The sequence below is a fragment of the Rhagoletis zephyria genome, unplaced genomic scaffold, assembly GCF_001687245.7.
Source record: "Rhagoletis zephyria isolate East Lansing unplaced genomic scaffold, Rhagoletis_zephyria_1.1 Rzeph_scaffold_00119, whole genome shotgun sequence".
Classification (NCBI taxonomy): domain Eukaryota; kingdom Metazoa; phylum Arthropoda; class Insecta; order Diptera; family Tephritidae; genus Rhagoletis; species Rhagoletis zephyria.
Genome location: NW_016157203.1, coordinates 185510 through 206226, shown reverse-complemented (window position 1 = coordinate 206226; position 20717 = coordinate 185510). Strand labels below are relative to the sequence as shown.

At 34.9% G+C, this 20717-nt stretch overlaps 2 protein-coding genes across 2 annotated transcripts in view; both read right to left on the bottom strand.

Annotated features, from left to right (window-relative positions):
• Gal (beta galactosidase) overlaps nucleotides 1-10338 on the bottom strand; it is a 47810-nt gene extending 37472 nt beyond the window's left edge. Inside the window, exons 1-2 of the mRNA XM_017635005.1 lie at nucleotides 10195-10338; nucleotides 7543-7709 (exon numbers count right to left, since the gene is read on the bottom strand). Of these exons, the coding sequence (XP_017490494.1) occupies nucleotides 7543-7709; nucleotides 10195-10275 (248 nt within the window). The 5' untranslated portion in view covers nucleotides 10276-10338. The remainder of the gene's footprint in view (nucleotides 1-7542; nucleotides 7710-10194) is intronic.
• Nucleotides 10269-20717, bottom strand: part of LOC108378752 (breast cancer anti-estrogen resistance protein 3 homolog) — a 187858-nt gene continuing 177409 nt past the window's right edge. Inside the window, exon 12 of the mRNA XM_017635077.1 lies at nucleotides 10269-10344. The gene's annotated coding sequence lies outside the window, so the exon portion shown is untranslated. The remainder of the gene's footprint in view (nucleotides 10345-20717) is intronic.

The window sequence follows — 20717 nt, the reverse complement described above, 5'->3', positions numbered from 1 at the left end:
AATGCAAACGCATACTGTATGAGTTCCGCTGCTTCCTGCCAAGACGCAATGTTTTGGCCTGAGCTGGGTAAATTTTGTGAATCCAGTTTTGNATTCGTACAGACACCCAGTCTTTCATCCCTGGCATCAGGCGACCCATATCGTCGCGCTTNACTAATTTTTTAGCAATCCTGGCTTTTCTTTCTGATGTTCCAAACTCAGCCATTGTTTTTGCGCGACTCCATGTCGGTGGAGCAAGCGTGAGAAGTTGAATTTTTTCTGCTCTACTAGTTGAAGTTTTGTACTTTTCTTTTATTTGCTCAAGTACTTTTACTGCATCCTTGTGGTATTGGTTTTGGCACTCATCCCTTGAAGTCATATTTTCTTCAGTAAAGTTGGAATCATCGTCATCGGAAATTCGGTCCATCATTCTCAGAATCAATATGGTCTCTATCTAGAATAACGTCTTCACAAGGCTCATTAGTTTTCGAAGTCGGTAATTCCTTCAATTTGCTGAGCTCTTTACGTGTTTTTTTTTGTTGAAGGGATTAAAGCAAAAAGAAGCAAACATTTCTTTATCAAGCTTAGCCTTTTTATGAGCCATAGCCATTGAAAATATTAATTATGACTGTGCTATTTAGTCTTTATTTTAACGCTGTTTCTAAAAAAGTGGTGTTCAGAATGACCATTCACTGCCTTCATAAACCNTAATTATGTAAATAACACAGTCTTTATTTTAACGCTGTTTCTAAAAAAGTGGTCTTCAAAATGACCATACACTGCCTTCATAAACTATAGCTGATTTATTATAGCTACTTATAGGTTGCGCGAGTAGGTATGAATATCTATTGAGAAAAGGTTTGGACGAATCTGCTGTGGTTAGGTACAAAGAAAAATCTTAATCATCCTTAACTACCGCGAAATCCCATCTTCTTCATATTTTTCAAATATTGTGCTAGTAGGTATGTAAATCTAATACTCAAAATTCTGCAAAGCTATTAATAAAGTGTTTGGATGCACAAAATCGAGTACCTGGTGTGTTAGACTACGAAAAATCTTAGTCATCCTTAACTACGGGAATTGCAGTATCGAGGGTATGAAACTTTGGTTAGGCATATTATATACCGTTGGAAAGGTAATTGTATATACTTTCTCATATAAGTTTTATTTTCAGGTTTAAGAAACACTTACACAATAATACTAAAAAATAAAACAATAGGTCATATATTAAAAATTAAAAAAACCGCTGTTTCGAGTTACTAAACGCTAATTTTGATTGATACACAAGTTGCATCCCACTAAGCGACCACAAAGCTCTTAAAGAAAAATACCTAAGCTTTCTTTTGAGCAAAAAAAATACCCCTTTTTGAAAAAAACATAAAAATTATTTTTTATTTAAAAAAAAAATTAAAAAAAAATTTATTTTAATTAAAAAAAATAAAATCTGTAAAGACTGAAGAAAAATCTATCGAAAACATTCCTGAAAAAAATTTTCTAAATACAATAGGTAATTAGTTATATGGATCCGAAAAAATGGCCGTTTGACCAAAATGTCAAAATTCTAGACCCTCCAACTCGGAGTGTGTTTGACCGATCCCATTGAAATTTTGTGTCATAACTACTATTTATTAGGACTAACCTTGGTGCAAATTTCATCTCGATCGGAAGACATCGATTTCAAATGTTGGGTCACTTGAGGTGAAATGCCCCATATATCAGTCTTTCTTTCATCTCTTACATAAATGAAAAAAGAAATGAGATCAAATTAAGCATATACAACTTTTTCATGCCAAGTATGAATAAATTCTCCAAAGGGCTAGGGACAATTTTAAATTTATGTGGCGAAAAAAACTATGTGGTAGCTAAATCTAGCCACCAAAGGGCTAAAACGGCAACACTGCTGTGTAATTTTTACTGGCTTTTGCATAGCGAACAGAACTACTTGTTTTTTGTATTGAAATAAGACCGTATGGGTTTATTTCTCATATGTAAAATTTTTGATTATGGCTTATGGTGTAAATTTTAAGAAGCTGGTGCTAATTATATAAAAAGAAGGTAGTTTCAATAACCGAATTTTTGACGGATACTGGGATTTTTGAAGCTTAAAGCTGATGCCAGATAAAACTTTGTGGCTTTGCGAGACATTTATAACTTTGCCAGCAAAGCGCCAAACGCAAAAGGTATGTCACAATTAACGCCAAGAAAACAATTTTGTACAGCTTTTTTACTTGAAACAAAATAAATATTACACCGGCTGATTGGCTATATTTTCGTCTCGCGCTGCAGCTGCAACGATCTATGGGGCATGCTTTGTGCATTTTCATACAATTAATCCTATCCGTCAAAGCGAATCTGTCACGCAAAGCGAAGCAAGCGTTTTATCTGGCATTAGTTTAATAATTTGTTCATGTTGATAGCAGCGTCACCATATTGTTAATATTTAAAAATAAATTAAGGAATTAGGAATTTCTTTCACAGTTAATGGGTGTAAATATTTTAGTCTTCTGTTTAATCTATATGTATGTATGTTGCGTTGACAATATTAAATGTTTTTATTTAATTAATTCAACAAACCCATTAAGATGTAATATTTCTCAGCTTCATATTTAGTTTTGTTCTCTTTTAACTTTAGATTTAAATATCAAATTCACAAAAGGAAGCGCAGCGCTGTAAATTTAGAAAATGTTGTACCGTCTTCCTTGCAGTGGTATTTTGTATTTTTGCAGCTCCCAAATGCGCAACTCATTTTTCTTTTTAGCATTTTAAAAAATTGTTTTATTTTTTGCTTTGTCGTTCAAATTTTAAAAATCTTACCTCGATACTCAAAAAACTCTAAAAAATCTGATTCAAAAGTTTAAATTGTTGATGATTACACTGTGCGACACTAAAAAATACGTGGGAAGTTATGTATTCTGGTAGGTATACGAGTAAAACAAGAATCGAAATATGAAATTTACCAAACACCCCCAAAATCTTAATTTACCGTTAAAAAACCGGGTTTTCGTACTCTTGCTCACTTATAAGCCTGTAACTTAGTTCATTATGAACCGAATTTCGGTTTTTTGCTGGGTTTAAAAAGAAGAAACTTGGACCTTATGAACGATATATATGTGAATAAAGAAACCTTAAGATAATACACACAGTATTTACCCAGCAAAAACATGTTTTTTCAACTTTTTTCGCCTTTTTAAATTTTATAACAACACCACTAGTCCTATATTCATTGTAAAATTAAATTTAATAGCGAAAAAACGAGTGTTTGTTTTCAAAAATCTAATGAAAGTTTACTGAGTTATTACATTTTTTATGAAAACAAATTTTTTTTTCAAAAATATTATTTTTGGCTATAGAACTCAAAAATTTTTGCTTGACAGTTTTGTTTTTAATTTAACGTTTCCTATGATCGCAAAGTATGGCCATCCCGAGAGCCGCATTAAATAGGCCGTTCTAAACGTCCCATTGGTTAAAGCTGAAAATGTTGTCCTGCCACCACTTCATTTAAACCAAGGATATTTGAATATATAGGGGTATTCTCACAGTCTTGCAATGCCCTTGAACGGAGTACGGATTGCACGGTTTGCATAGCTGTCCCATAAGAAAACCGGTCTTTTTTTCGTGCAATTCATGCACCGTGCAAGGGCTTTGCAAGACTCCAAGAATACCTCTAATTATATAAAAATTGGTTGTAAATAGCAGCGCTTTTTGTCATCTTTAAGTGGGGTTCCCACAGTTAAGTTAAGCCAAAATAAAAGGAGGTATTAATTTTTTATTCTCTCGTCTAGTACTTTTTCATCGGTTTTATCCCCTTTTATGAATGTTAGGTATTTTCATAGGACCTCAAATTCGTAAAATTATGAGCGAAGTGAACTTTTTGAATAAGGTAAGCTCATTAGAACAACGTGCATGGAAGTGTTTTGTAGTGCTATGCAATAATTTCTTTGGAAACCACAGAAGCGACGACTATGTCTACGGTGACCATATTAACCATCGTAAAATAAAGGACTTTTTTTCAAAATGATTTGGGAATACGTACATACAACTTGTATGATAAAATTACCTTACCCATATCGTAATTTAAATCAAATATTTACCAGTTAATTATATTATTGTACAAGTTCCCCTGATGTAGCGAAAAATGAAGCCAAATCCTTTACAAGGACTTCGCCATCCTTTGCTACCAAATGCGTTTACCAAAATTCATACTGCACGGCAAAGCCAGCACACAGTGGTTCAAAATTGCAATTGAATGTCCATAATTCACCGGAGCCTTAATTTTTCAACCAATTTTTATTAAAACAAAAAAAAAATATTTATGTTGATGAACATTTTTTGTAACATTAAAATTTTTTTGTGTAGCTTTTTCATTTTGGGAAAACCATACAATTGTTTTCAACTAGTTTTTGCATACATTTTCTTCAAAATTGCTACTTTTTCTGCATTTTGCACTAAACAAATTAATATAATCAAATAAAAATTCACAAATCAGGCTCAACTGGTCTCTTGAAAATATTGTAAGCTTTCATAAAAAAAAAAATAATCAAATTAAGTGAAAAATGAAGGCTCCAGTGAATTACGAACACTAATTGCCAGTTTTGAACCACTGCGCTGCAGGGGGTTTATTGTTCTCTTTCAGAGGAATTGGAAACTCAGCGTGCAACACGATCCTGGGCAAAACTTTCCCTGTGCTTTATAGATTGTACAAAGATTAACGATGAAATAGAAAGCCTTAAGTGAAGTGCGAAACAAACTGGCGGAGGTTTTCATTATATTTTATAAGGCATATTTTTATTTTTCTTATTCTGTATGTGTTGTGTATATTTTTATTTATAAACGTATGTGTTCCTTTTCTTTTGTACGCTNTTGGAAACTCAGCGTGCAACACGATCCTGGGCAAAACTTTCCCTGTGCTTTATAGATTGTACAAAGATTAACGATGAAATAGAAAGCCTTAAGTGAAGTGCGAAACAAACTGGCGGAGGTTTTCATTATATTTTATAAGGCATATTTTTATTTTTCTTATTCTGTATGTGTTGTGTATATTTTTATTTATAAACGTATGTGTTCCTTTTCTTTTGTACGCTTTTATTGATATATCTGTACTGTAATATTTTCGGACGGTACTAGCTCTTACTGCCTTTTTAGGAGTATTACATATACGCATGCGCCCCACACTTCATTTTCAGTCTCACAGATTGTTTATAATGATTTTTCCTAAAATTTCAAAATCAAAAGTTACTTTTTCCATCCAGTCCATTTATAAAACCGCGCATATTAAAAAGTTTTTTTATTTTATTTATTTTCTACTTGTTAGTATTGTCTGTATAAAATTTTGCAATAGATATTAAAATAATTCAACGATATTAATCGATTGATGCACATACATGCATATGCATATGTATGTACATACATACGAGCACCAATTAATTTCATTTAAAGCACTGCTGGGCACTGACTTGCCCGCGGGCAAAGCTCTTTTAAGCTTTCTATAAATTTTTTTATAGGCGCATGCAGAGTAAAAGCTCTCTCCCCAACGTTGATTTAAAGAAATGGCGTAATGTAGCGTACGTAGTGCATAGGGCGCCATCTACCTCCCAACCGTAGAGGTAGATGTCGCCTTATGCACTAGATTTTGTATAGGAACTTTGCATAGTAAATGTTTTATAGCAAAAATGGTGTCTGGACACACAAAATTGCAAGATGATAAAAGCATTGTAAAAACACCTATTACCTTCCAAAACAATTTTAATACAGTCGTCGCCGCTGTGAAAGACACTAAGTCGTTTTCGTAAAATTCACCTGTACAGCGAAAAAACATCACCTGCAAAATTTTAAAATACCATAAAACCTAGTAAGAGAACTATCCAAACTTTAAGAAAAGTTGCCCTTATCCTTTCTGACCCCTTTTTAGACAATGGCGTTAAATTGGCATTTAGGCAAAAAAATGTAGACTCGGGTTACGCCATCCACAGTATTTTTACGAAGAAAATCTTTCCCCATTGGCGGCCTTCGGCCACTCTTAGAAAAAATAACCCTTATCAGTGCAATTCCGGCTATCGCTGCTCACCAAAAAATCGGTAATCGCTTTTAGTGATAACGTGTTCTAGAACGCATTGCCTTATAATGTCTTCTAATTTGTTCGCTTCTTTTAGGTATTGCCGGTAATGCATAGCAGAATATTCGACAATATTTTATTAATTTCGCTGCTTTGGTTCATTATGGGGAATGCAAGGTACACCAGCTGAAAAATAGAATAGGGGTTTTCACGATCCGATGCATACTGCCTAGCATGGTTTGAACACATGAAACAACAACAATGATGCTATTTATGCTATCAATGCACCATGCTAGACGGTGTACATCGGATCGTGAATACCCCTAATGAATAACCAAAAATTCTTTTCTACCGTTACTTTCTGTGGGAAATTCCATCGAATAAAAATCATGTTTTGCTTTGATGAGTGAGGAAGTACAATTTTAAGTTTAATTAAAAATGTTTGTATGTACATACCGATTTTTAAGTAAGATTCCTCCAGTACTGTTGGAGTCAATCGCTACTTTTGAACCGCTACTGAACTGACTCCTAGGTAAGTAGCTACTCTATTAACCCGTGGTAGTACACATGGTAGTGCAGAGTCGAACCAGTCAGAAGCAGAATATTGAAAAACTATGAAAGAGGGCGCAAGTGACTATTTTAGTAAGAGCCAATTAACACAACGACTTTTCACCCTGCGTTTTTGGCACGTTACCTTTTAAAAAAGTCTTCGAAAATCCTCGTGCATTTACACGATGACTTTTTCTTTGCGGCGTTTCTTGTGTATTTTTGACATGTAAGCGTCAAATTTTCTTTGGTCAACTCTTTCGTCCTCTTTTTTTAAAGCGGAGCGAATCGCGAACTCAAAGCAAAAATACGAAAAAGTCAACTCGATAAAAGCGAAACGTCAAAAAAACCCCTCGATTTCGCTCACCGTGCGTGCTTGCCTACCCCGCTGACTTCGCTACACTTCTTGCCTACAAGCTCGACACGCATGACTTTCCACCCAGGGTGAAAAGTCATCCTGCAAATTGGCTCTAACTACCGGTAGTGTAGAGAGAGCCGATCTAGGTATTCCTCATTAGTTTCTCTGTAAGGCATTCTTTGTTCGCTTCTCTGGATTCTGTTTATCCATGCGTTCTGCTTTCGTTCGTAGGTAATTCTTCGGGTAAGGCCTTACAGCCAATGACATGCCTACGTTAAAATAGTGCCTTCTTGAAGAGAAAATATAAGCGATTCTCTTCGCCTAATTCGATTCCATTCTAGCTTCTGTGGTAATCGTGTTTTTTGCTGCTTTGAAATTAGGCCGCCGAAGAAATATGAAGGCGGCCTTAATTCACGCGGTCTTAATTCCATCCCACTCATTTTATATATTCATAGATAGGTATAGATGTGGTTATTTCCATACACATCGTTGCATTAATAATCTTTATCAACTGTTCAATATCATAATTCCAATTGAAGTCCAGTTCATCAAACTTGTAAACAAAAGTACATACAACAATAAATAAATATTTAATTCTAGTACTCACGTATCTATGGCATTTAAGCCTGCCGCCTGCATTGTTTTTAAGCGTTCTTCCCATACCTGTGGCAAAGCGCGAAAATAGTGAAACGACCCTGAGACATAACGAAACGGTTTGCCATCCATTAAAAAAGTATTAGCTTCATGGTCTATAGTGAAGGTGCGGTTTGAGTGCTAAAAATGGCATTCGAGAAGAATATTAATTTTTGCTTACGTACGCACTTACATATTTACATGCATATGTACATATGTATGTATTAGGAATGTTAATCCCGGGATCCCGGACTTTTTAAGGTCTCGAAAATCCCGGGATTCTTGGCGAGTAATCACGGGATTTTCGAGATTTGTAATTTGCACCGATGACAATAATATAAACTCCTTTTCTTGGCCAGTATTGCCTATATTCTTTTTTTATTAATGTCTAGCTCATTAGACATACAACACCGCGCGATAGTAAATTTTAAACACAACTATCAATATATTCGCGAAACCATGGGCCAAATATAGTGAAATTGCGTTTTTAGTTTTTCACTCTGACGTCAGTAATTTAAAAATGATTTTAAAAAATTCAGAGAAATGTGCTTAGAGAAGAAGTATGGGTATGAAATTAATGCGGAAATCCTGTAGAATTTAAACAGGTTCAAGTTTCTGGTGCAGAAGGGCTGGTAAATATTGAAATTGTCATTTTAAAATTTTATCGAATAACGTTTTAAGCGCCAATTTACTCAAAACTAGTTTTTTCGCAGATTACCGTTAAAAATACTCTCGCGTATCATAAGGTCGCGAAATTTCTCATTTTCCATCAGTTTTCGGACATTAACCTACGCTCCAACGTAAGTAGTGAGTGGAAAAACGTTTTAAGTGCAGGTGACCATGGCCAATTTAGAATTAACCAGCGTAATGCAAATGTGCAATAATGGTAAAACACGTAAAGTACATTTCGAAAAATGGAATGATATGAAAAATAAGAGGCTAATAAATAGTGGGGAAGAATATTCAGGAAGAAATGGGAAAGGGTATGATAAAAAATTACCAGAAACGGCCATGTGGAAAAACGTTGTAAGTGAAGGAGCTGTGTTAATATCAATTTTGGTTTTTTATTCCCCAAATTGCGCTTCAAGTGCGCTTGTTCTCTTCACAGGTCAAGCTTCATATTGGAGACTATTCAAAAGCATTTCTCCATTTTTTATAAAANAGAGGCTAATAAATAGTGGGGAAGAATATTCAGGAAGAAATGGGAAAGGGTATGATAAAAAATTACCAGAAACGGCCATGTGGAAAAACGTTGTAAGTGAAGGAGCTGTGTTAATATCAATTTTGGTTTTTTATTCCCCAAATTGCGCTTCAAGTGCGCTTGTTCTCTTCACAGGTCAAGCTTCATATTGGAGACTATTCAAAAGCATTTCTCCATTTTTTATAAAATGACCTATGATGAACAATCAAAGAAACCTTATTGTTACATTTATTACATTCATTTGTCGAAAAAGGTTGTAAGCGCCACCAGCAAAGATGTTAGGCTTACTGGAAAAACGTGTTATCATCCATTGGGATTTGGATATAAAGCGTTTTTCCATCATTAAAATTTTATAAATCTTTTTTTGACTTGAAAGATATATCGCACACCGTCTTCAAAAGAGTCACAACTCAAAATAATACGTTTGTCAGAAAAGGCGAAAAACTATTTTCTTAGCACATGATAATTATATGGGCAAGGGCGACTTTACCTTAGGTTTTTTGTAACAAATTGTATACAAAAATTTGCTCCAGGTTTTGCTGAAAGGTAAATAAACGCTCTGTGAAAATTTTTAGCGCATAATCTCAAAAATTCAAAATTTTGAGCTCCGACTCTTTTAAAGACGGTGTGCGATATATGGATATAAATTTTAATTCACGGGCAAGTCTCTTGGAGACTGCTGTACCGAAAAATGGAAAACTAAATCAAATGATTATGTGCGTTGTCAAAGACGTTTTTTTTCCATTCCTGAAAATTATGTCGCTTACAACGTTATTCGCGGCGACCATTCATTTGTTTTTGAAAAAATTATATGTTAAGGGCTTATATAAACTCGATAACATCCCCGAGTTACGTTCTTCTAACTTTGTCAGATTAAAAATTACCTATTCGTCCTTGTGAATCCAAAAAATTTTAATTTTTTAAATTCTAAATATTTTTATTCTACATTGCATTGATTTTTTTTTAACAATTTATGGTATTAATAATATCTTATAAATTACAGAGTCCTTCAAAATAAATCCTGCGGTCAGAGAAAAAAAATAAAAACGCCACTTTAAATAAAAAAGTTGGTTTCAAACCCATTTATTATTATTTATTTCATGGTAGGAGAGCTTCTCAAAAAATATAGAAGCAATTTTTTCGATTCAAGTTGTTGAAAAGTAATGAATATCCAAATTCCGGGACTAATTTCGGGATTGTGACAACGCCATCCCGAAAATCCCGGAATCGGAAAAGCCGAAAAATTAACATCCCTAGTATGTATATATGTGTATATTGCACTTTAATACAATTTAATTTTTGTATTTAAATCAAATCAATGATAATTTCACTTAGTTCTAGTTATTTTTCATTTTAATTCCTTATTTTATTTTACCATATTTTTTATTTATTGTACTTTATTCAATATCAAACATATAAACTCACTTTTGCCCAACAGGAGTCCAAGCTGACCAGCAAACAAACAAGAATCAATCTCGTTACAAGTTTATTTTTCAATGCGCTCATTATCGCTTCTTAAACACAACTGGCAATTGCACTGGTTAGTCGCCATGAGCAAACTAAGTTCAGCATCGCCTAGAAGTAATTTATTTATATTCGTACTTAGTACGAACATATTGCATGTATGTAGATAAATAAATAAAAAAAATTATGTTATGGAGTGTCCACTCGGAGACGTGTGCACATTAGGGTGACTCAAAATTAGTCGGAATTTTGATGCTTTCACCCTCTAGGATTTTTCTATATCGAAAAAATATAACCATATCTTTTTTATTTTGCAATCAAAAGATATTTAGAGGTCGCTCAAAACGCTCAAAGTTTTCTATATATTTTATATGGGAATAACGACTGGTTCGAGAGGCAGATGTCGCCCTTTGCACTACGTACGCTACAGCGGAAATGTACAACACCCCATTTCTTTAAATGAAATTAATTGGTGCTCGTATGTATCAAATCAAAAGTTATCAAAACAAATTCTATGGGTCTGAGAATTATGTATTATTTTCTACATTTTAGTCCATTTATAAAAGCGTTGTATATTAAAAAGTTCGTTTTATATTATTTATTTTCTACTTTTTAGTCTTGTCTGTATACAATTTTGCAATAGATATTAAAATAATTCAACGATATTAATAGATTGGTGCACACACATGCATATACATAAGTATGTGTGTATGTATGTACATACATACGAGCACCAATTAATTTCATTTAAAGAAATGGGGTGTTGTACATTTCCGCTGTAGCGTACGTAGTGCAAAGGGCGACATCTGCCTCTCGAACCAACGAGGTTGATATCTAGACCTAATAGGAACCTTCCGAACACAGCTTTTATAGCTGTCTGGACACACAACATTAGGTGTGTACCCGTATTGAGAGGACAAAATTCTCCAGCAGCAAAAGTTCTGAGAATTTAGCAGAATTCGCTCTTAAAGAGACGAAATATCAACAGAAGTACGAGAACGCAAAATTTGCAAAAACTTGCAACCTTCGAAACAGCTGATCACTTGCACAGTTGCCACTGGTGATTAATTTGGCAATTTATTTTCTGTTTGGTACATTTTCCCCCGATTTGGAATTTTATACAATTGAATAGTTTTCGATAAGAAAAACCTTTTCAAAATACAAATTAATTATACCGGAATGAATAAGTTATTTTTCTCATAATTATTTGTGATATCACATGGTGACGCATTAAAAACAAGAGTATCTCCTCCAAACACCCATCATTGATCCAAAAAAATGTTATAGAGTAGGTTTAAAATTATAAAATTTTCATTTCAACAATCAACCTACCAAAACCGAAAACTTCAGAAAAAAAAAAACATTTCAGCATGCTTCATTTAAATCTATTTTGGTATATTTAAAGGAAAATTATGGTACAAACGAAAAATGCCATACAGCAAAAATAGTCAGCACACACTAAAGTAAACAAACTGGAGATTAATAGCAAATTAACGAAAAATAAACTCAACAAAGGTTGTGCTTATTAAATTTATGCACTTTTTAGCTGTATGCATTAATAATAAAATTTGCAATAAATAACTCAAAAAGGCCATATTTTCTTTTGTTTATTTACAAACATGCGTTTGTGATCAGCTGATTTTCTGACTTGCAAGTTTTAGCTGGGAAAAATTTTTCCAGCAGAAATTTGCAGCTCTCTTTCACATTTTGCTCTCTCAATTTCCCCTACTTTGCAAGTTTTTTGGGTACGAGAACGCAAAACCAGTAAAAGTTTTCTAAAACTTTAGATAGTTGGGCGTACGAGTACACTCCTATTGCACATTGATAAAAGCGTTGTACAAAATTTGAGATCCATTTTAAGCGACCGTTATTCATATACCCACATACATATGTAGGTACACACATATAATACTTTTCATATCAATTTAAGTCTATTACATGCGCCCATGTATGTAATACTTCTATATTGGCAGTAAGCTAACTTCCCAATGTGTAAGCATTCCGAAATCAAAACGAGGCAGTTTTTGTGTATGTATTAGGGATGTTTCGAATGCCATATTTTTCACATTCGCGAATTTTCGGAATGCGAATGCAAATGCAGATGCAAAATGGAGCTCTGAAAGTATTCATCTCGGAACCCGCTGGTGGTAGCAGAGGAAGAGGGAGGCCACAACTGCGATGGAAAGATCAGGTGGAGAAGGACTTGGCTTCACTTGGCGTCAGTTGGCACAGAGCAGAAACGACTGGCGTGCTTTGCTGAACTCGGCCAAAATCGTTTAGGCGGTTACAGCGCCAAAAAATAAGAAGAGAAGAATCCAAATGCAAATGTTAAGTCATTGTTTTTATAACTTTGTCAATTTGTCGTATTTTTGTTTAGTTTTCCACCAATCGAGAGGATTTTCACTGAGATGAGCCTGTTTTTCCTTAAGATAGGCCTCCAATTTTATTTCACATTTTTTAATGTCTCCAATCGAGAGGATTTTCACTGAGATGAGCCTGTTTTTCCTTAAGATAGGCCTCCAATTTTATTTCACATTTTTTAATGTCTCCAATCGAGAGGATTTTCACTGAGATGAGCCTGTTTTTCCTTAAGATAGGCCTCCAATTTTATTTCACATTTTTTAATGTCTCCAATCGAGAGGATTTTCACTGAGATGAGCCTGTTTTTCCTTAAGATAGGCCTCCAATTTTATTTCACGTTTTTTAATGTCTCCAGATTTTACATCCGAGCCTTTGCTTGCGCTGGAGGAATCTAAAATTATTTCTAAGTTGCTTATACGACTTTCAGCAGTACTTGTTAAAGGCCCATCAATGTTGCTTGATATACTACTTAACCGTTTAGCGCCTGAAGCTAAAAGCCGATTATTGCCCGCACCCTGGTTAGACAGACTTAAAGCCATTTCAACAACATTAGAGTGGACACTCTGCCCATGTACACATTCGCATTCGCAAAACACTCGTATCGTTTGATGCGAATGCGAATGTCGAATGCGAATGTGTAAAATGATGCGAGTCATTCGCATAACGAATGCGAATGTAAATATTCGCAACATCCCTTGTATGTATTGTGAACGTGAGTGCCGTTTTTGTGTATGTGTTGTGTATATGTTTATTTATAAACGTACACTGAGGGGGAAAAATATTAAAATCAAATAGAAACGTAATTGGTCTTACCATAAACGTCAACGAAAGTACTGTAGATTGGTAAATATTCAATTCAATTACGCTTATATTAAAATGGCCGCGTTCGTACTGAAAAAGCATCCGTGAAGTGAATAATCAAGAGAAAAACTAAAAAAAAAAATTACTTTTGATGTTGCCTGCAGTGGAATTCGAACCTGACCATCTCCGGATATCAACAACTTCTGGCAAGCATCTTTGCGCACTCAGCTACACCCACACATATAAATTTGCTTTCAAATGTTGAATATCCATCAACACCACAGCACGCGATTTGTACGTATAAACATGTACTATGTATGGATGTGTGTGTTGTCATCGCTCTCAGAGCGGCGCTCTGCATGCTTGTGCACTCATATATATACTCAGATGTGAACAGTGNGTTGCCTGCAGTGGAATTCGAACCTGACCATCTCCGGATATCAACAACTTCTGGCAAGCATCTTTGCGCACTCAGCTACACCCACACATATAAATTTGCTTTCAAATGTTGAATATCCATCAACACCACAGCACGCGATTTGTACGTATAAACATGTACTATGTATGGATGTGTGTGTTGTCATCGCTCTCAGAGCGGCGCTCTGCATGCTTGTGCACTCATATATATACTCAGATGTGAACAGTGTAAATACGAACATTTTTAAACGATAATCAAATATAAAGTATTAATTTTTACTATGCATTATTTCCCTCAGTGTATGTATGTGTTCCTTTTCTTTTGTACGGTTTTATTGATATATCTGTACTGTAATATTTTCGGGCGGTACCAGCTCTTGCTGCTAATATATTACCCATATGCATGCGCCCCACGCTTTTCATTTTCAATCTCATAAATTGTTTATAATGACTTTTTCTAAAATTTCAAAATCAAAAGTTACTTTGTAGTCCATTTATAAAACCACGTAAATTAAACAGTTTTTTATTATATTATTTATTTTCTACTTGTTAGTATTTTCTGTACACAATTTTGCAATAGATATTAAAATAATTCAACGATATTAATAGATTGATGCACACACATGCATATGCATATGTATCAAGAATGATAGAATACAAGATTGCGCCGATCAGAGAGGATTTTTGAGAATAACTTTTGTGTGACGTCACACTGGTGCAATTGCGAGAGAGAAATGCCAAAACGTGAGCAAGAATGGAAGAAGAAGCAAAAATGTTGCAAGGAATACGTAAACAAGTTGCACCAGTGTGACGTCACGCAAACAACGATTCTGTCAAATTCGTTAAGAGAGGAATAGCGGTTCGAGATCGGCGCAACCCTTGTATTCTCTCAATCGTGCATATGTATGTACATACATACGAGCACCAATTAATTTCATTTAAAGCAATGCTGGGCACTACCTTGCCCGCAGGCAAAGCTCTTTTAAGCTTTCTATAAATTTTTTTATAGGCGCATGCAGAGTAAAAGCTCTCTCTGACCATTGCAGATTTAAAGAATTGGCGTGTTGTCCATTTCCGCTGTAGCGTACGTAGGGCATAGGGCGACATCTACGTCTCAACTGTAGAGGTGGATGTCGCCCTATGCATTAGAATTTTTATAGGAACTTTTCAAAGCAAAGGTTTTACAGCAAAGATGGTGTCTGGACACACAACATTGCAAGTTGATAAAAGCGTTGTAAAATAGGGGTATATTTTTTCGATATAGAACAATCCTTTGGGGTGGGCATAAAAATTCCGACATTACTTTTTCACATGCATTTTTGGATCACCCTAATGTACATATTATTTATGTACATTACTAGTGGACCAAGAGAGTTAGTTGCAGCCTATAATAGATAAATGTAGGTTCAATCGTACCCACTCAATTTTGACAGTTAAAAATAATTAAATTTTGTCTATCAATTTCATGGTAAGTGTTTGTTAGGTTTCGAGTGAATGATGATGCGATGCACTGGTTATCGCGGAATGCATATGCACCTATGTACATACATACCAGGGCTGCTGCGAATATTCGCATTCGCAACCGCGGAGCTTCCGCATTAATTTTAACATTCACATTCGCAATAGTCAATGCGGACCTTTTGCGGATGCGAATGTTGTGCAAGTTCACCGATAAAACGTATATATGGCAAACAAAATGGCAAATAGTAGCCAATGCTTTTGCCTGTGGTCGTAAGAGTATTGTGTAACAAAACTGGTCAAATGTCATATTTATCAACTTTGATGAAAATGTCATTAAACATATTATTTCTTAAGCTATATAACCGAGCTATCAACGTGCAGTCATACAAGTTCCAACTTCTACTTGAGCTTTGACGTAAGTCAAAGAGAACATAGTATTTTTAACAATATTTTTTGTTTTCTCTTCTTTAAATACCTGTATTGGTTTCTTCTTTATTATGATTTTTTTTTACCAATCTTAAAAAACCTACTACACACAAAAGAAGAAAGTGTGCACTGTAATTCTTAACCAAATTTTCGTTATTTGCTTTTGGTGTTACATATATTCGTTTCAATAATTGCAAATGGGGCTCTTTGGGGAATTTATTTCTAGCAAAAATTTAAAGAACAGTAATTTTGTTTAATTGTCGGGCAATAGTTTTTTCGTAGGTATATACCTTGGATCTTTGGCTAAGAAATTTTGTAGTAAAACTGTCCCTTCTTTGCTATTTAAAGTCAATAACAATAATAAGATAAGAATTACGTAACTATCTGAGATTCAAATGCTTATAAAAAAACGAGGTGCTTTTTTAAAAAATAACAATGTTCTGATGCGATTCGGCTGACAGCCACAACTTTGAAAACAGAACTTTGTTCAAAATTTTCTTTCCTGGAAAATAGTAATTCATTTTCCATATCCACCTACATATTTAGCTCGCTAGAAGCACAAATTGTTCAAACCAGTCGCAGAAGAAAGTATTAAAAATTACTTACAAAAACTAAAATCGAAAACCGCTGATGAAGTTACAGATTCCCCAAATTCTGAAACAGCCAAAGGAATGAGAATGTCGAATTCTTTTTAAAAAGCTTTAGAAAAACTGACACATCTGGTTTGGCTTGTAAGCGCCGTTTAAACAACGATCTCGCCATTATGCTAGATTCTAATTGTTTCTTAAAAATACTTGACATCCGCATCTGCGGATGTTAGCTGTTAGATATTCGCATCCGCATTCGCATCCGCGGATGTCTAAAATTCCACATTCGCAACATCCCTAATACATACATATACATCTAGGTAGATGTATGTTTGGATGTGGGTATTTCGTAGTTTTTCGGTTTTTGAGTACCCCTTTATCAAGTATTTTTAGACCACAAGCAAAGGTTTATAAAATATTTACACTAAAATAGGTATGCACATTTTTTTTGTTTTAGTAATTTTTAATTAAAAAAGTTTTCCATTGCATATTGGTAGATTAGCATGGAAATTTGAATATTTATTTTTCAAGTATTAGGGAAGCTAGGTAGCAAAGCTAACCAACCATTAACGGAAAATTCCATTATGTTTGTATGTACATATGTAGCTACTATTGCTGGGTTATAATAAAAATAGCAAAATTACAAGTATTGAAATTATTTTAAATAACAGAAATTTCAAATTTGATGCGTGCGCGGCGACAGAAATAATCGAGTGGAGTGCGTACTGTCACTACCCAGCAAAAAATCGGTAATCGCTTTTAGTGGTAACGTGTTCTAGAAGGCATAGCATTATAATGCCTTCGATTTTTTTCGGTTCTTTTATGCATTGCCAGTAATGCAAAGTAGAATGTGCTACAATATTTTATTTATCTCGCTTTTTCGTTTCATTTCGGGGAATGCAAAGTAGAATGTCCTACAATATTTTATTTGTTTCGCTTCTTTGCTTCATTTCGGGGAATGCAAAGTAGAATGCTGCATCGTAGTCAGCTGAAAAATGGAATGAATATCCAAAAATTCTTTTTCTACCGTTACTTTCTGTGGAAATTTGTCTCGCATAAAAATCATGTTTTGCTTTGTTCAATTTGCAGCGAAGTTGAAGTCAGTCAATGAAGTGACGTACAAGAGTGAGGAAGTACAATTTTAAGCTTAATTAAATATGCATGTATGTACATACCGATTTTAAAGAAAATCTAAATACCTAAATACATACATATGTACGCTGATTTATAAAAATTTTAATTAATTTTAACCTTTTAAGACATTTTCTGATTTCAATTTAATATAAATAAGTATGTACTTATCTAGGCATTCTACATTAGTTTCTCTGTAAGGCATTCTTTGTTCGCTTCTCTGGATTCTGTTTATCCATGCGTTCTCCCTTCGTTTGAAGGTAATGCTGCGGGTAAGGGCTTACCTCCAATGACATGCCCATGTTAAAATAAGGCCTTCTTGAAGCGAAACGGTAAGCGATTCCCATCGCCTAGCTCGTTTCCACTTTCGTTTCTGTGGTAATCGTGTTTTTTGCTGGGTAGGTAGGACCCAGCTGCGATTCTTAGTTTGTTCTGGTGTAAATCCAATATCGATGAAATATTGTTTGGTTCTAACTGAGTCGATACATATCAAACCTGCCTAAAGTAGTGGAGAAGACGAACCCGAGCCCGAAAAAGTCAGCTCTTTTAATTGAATTATTTTATTAGTTCGTTCATTAAAGTGAACTAAAATTTTCTGTAGCAACACTCCAATAAAAATGGAAATGTAATTTTAACACATATGGTTTTTCGTTGTACGGGCATAAAGAAATAACTGATCGGAATTCGCACTAAAAAGGCATTTTATTTCATTGAATATCCAGTGTTTTACATCGTTTAGTACAATTTAGGTAAAAAAGTAAATTTTTGAGTTGAGTAGTTGGGATTTATTTTTTAACAAAAGACTTTCGCTTTCAGATGTCAAAGCGAAGCGCAATTTGGTCGCATTTCGAAGGAAAAATTGAAGAAAAGAAAATGAAATGCAGGCACTGCCCAGTTTCCATAAGCTAACCAAGCCATGGAAATCATGGCTTTTTATAGGTTTTTAGGTCCTAAAAATCCGTTCCCTGGTCATGACGTAGAATGACACTCCAGATCTGAAAGTATACAATGCGGGTCGCGATGCTGGTAACAGAGAAAGAGGAAGGCCTCCTCTGCGTTGGAAACACCAGGTGGAGAAGGCTTCACCTGGCATTTGCAATTGGTGTCAGTTGGCAGAAAAAGGAAATCACTGACGTGCTTTGCTTGCCGGGGACAAAATCGATTAGGCGGTTAGTGCGCCAATCAAGAAGAAGGAGAAAGCCACACTTATAAGGTTAAACCAGTAAATTTTTGGTTGTTGACGGTTGGAACACAGACTCCATCATCAACTGGGAGCTCGGGCTAATATTTTCCACTGGATTCAGTGCTGTTACAATTCAAAGGAGTGGGAAAATATTCCCTCCATGATTCAAGTAAGTTCTAGACAACGGACACTACGAGGCAGTGGTTTTTCTTAGAGAAAATCGTCCTGGTCTTGAAATAATAAGTCGCTTAAGGTTCTGATAGAGTTCTCGATCGTTTTTCCTTTCGACAAGCACGTGAACTGAGTGAAAATATACACGTTTGGATTGTCTCCTCAGCTCCCTGGTAAATGAAAGTACAATTAATTTAAACTTTGTATTGGCAACACTGTGGTCATGGTATAATTCTCAAATAGGTCTTCGAGCTAAGCATTTTTGGTTAGCAAGTGTTTCCTTTCAAAATAGGCTCGCACTTCACTATTATTCCAAATAAAGGAATCCAGGATGAGACTCTAAGTATTGTATATACTTACATAAAATGTGCACATAAGCTCATAAAAAATGTACTTATAAATGCTTCAACAAGAAGCATAACGTTTAAGCTGTAGTTCCATTATCTTTTGTATCAGAGGTGAACGTTTTGTGGTGGATCAATTATTCCAGCGTCAGTGCCATTAATACTCCCCACCACACCGGAAATGCCATGTTTTACATACTATTTCCTATTTTCTTCACTCTAGTCACAAATGGCTCTTAAAACCATTAAGGGCCGTTTGTTCAATGTCTGGTTAACATTGCCTTCTAGTTAAACATCATCATCAACGTTTTTGACATCATGCATATAACATGAGACCGATAAGGCATTCATTGTATTTCACCGGCGCTTTTACCTCCGGTTGGTTTTAACCGAACATTGAACAAACGGCCACTTGTTGAACCTAGATTGCGCTATAAAAAACTTTCCCATATCGACCTTTAGTAAAAATAGCATGCATCCACTTAGCTTTGCCGCCTTTTTCTCTAGCTCCGAAGTCGCCGTCAACACGTTCCACAAATATTTGAAGGCCGATTAGTTGAGTCTGTAACAGTTTGAAAACCTATAATTAGCAGTTATTTAAGCACAGAAGGAACTAAGCTGTAACTTACAAGATTGTGGTAACTCGGAGAATATCGCATTTTTCTGCGGTTGACTCGTTTGTGCACTAACCGCTGATCCTCCTAATCTGCTGGTAAATAAGGCGCGATAGAATGTCTTTTCTTTTTAAAATTTTTCCCATGTACTAATTTCTTAATCATTTCGGTTTGAAATATACAATGCCAACTCATATTTCAGAATTGAATATTTCAGTATTGAATATTAAATTAAAATGTTTACAAAACCAAATAATGTTTTAATCTTAAAGCTAAAAAATGTATAAATTACAGAGATTACAATTAAAAATCCTACAATATTGAAGTTAAGAACTAAACAAAATTTGAAAGTAGAAGTTAGAAATTAGAGGTTTGAAATTAGGGATTGAGAATAGAAAATGGGTTAAAAATGGACAATGCATTGAGATTAACATATTAAAACATATGACTAGGGCAAACGGAAAATATTGTTACGATTATCCTCGAAACCTTGAGGGATTACCCAAATATACTCGGGCTCGTATCGCTGGATTGTTAAATAAATGCTAACGATGACCGAATTGTAGTACAATGAACTTTATTGTACAACAAACAATTTACAATACTTGCTAATACAGTAAAAACACTTTACAATACTTGTTAAAGCAATAACAACGCTTTACTACTTGTTAACACAATTAAACTTATAGCTTGACGATCAGACTTAGGTGGAGGGCAGTGTGGCGAATACTGCGGCAACACAAAGCGAACAACGAGAAATAGGCAGAATGTTCGAGGAATGACGTAGAATGTTCCACAAAGAGAAACGTCAAGTTGGATGAACACTGCGAACAGCGAGAGAAAGAGAATGAGCGATAAACTTCAGAACGTTCTAGAGTTGCCATAAGTGTGAGCGCAGGTATATAAGAGCCACGACACAGCGGAGTTGAGACAGTTACAAGTCAGCAAGCTACAAGTAAAGTGAGCGGAGAATCGAGTTGCGAATAAA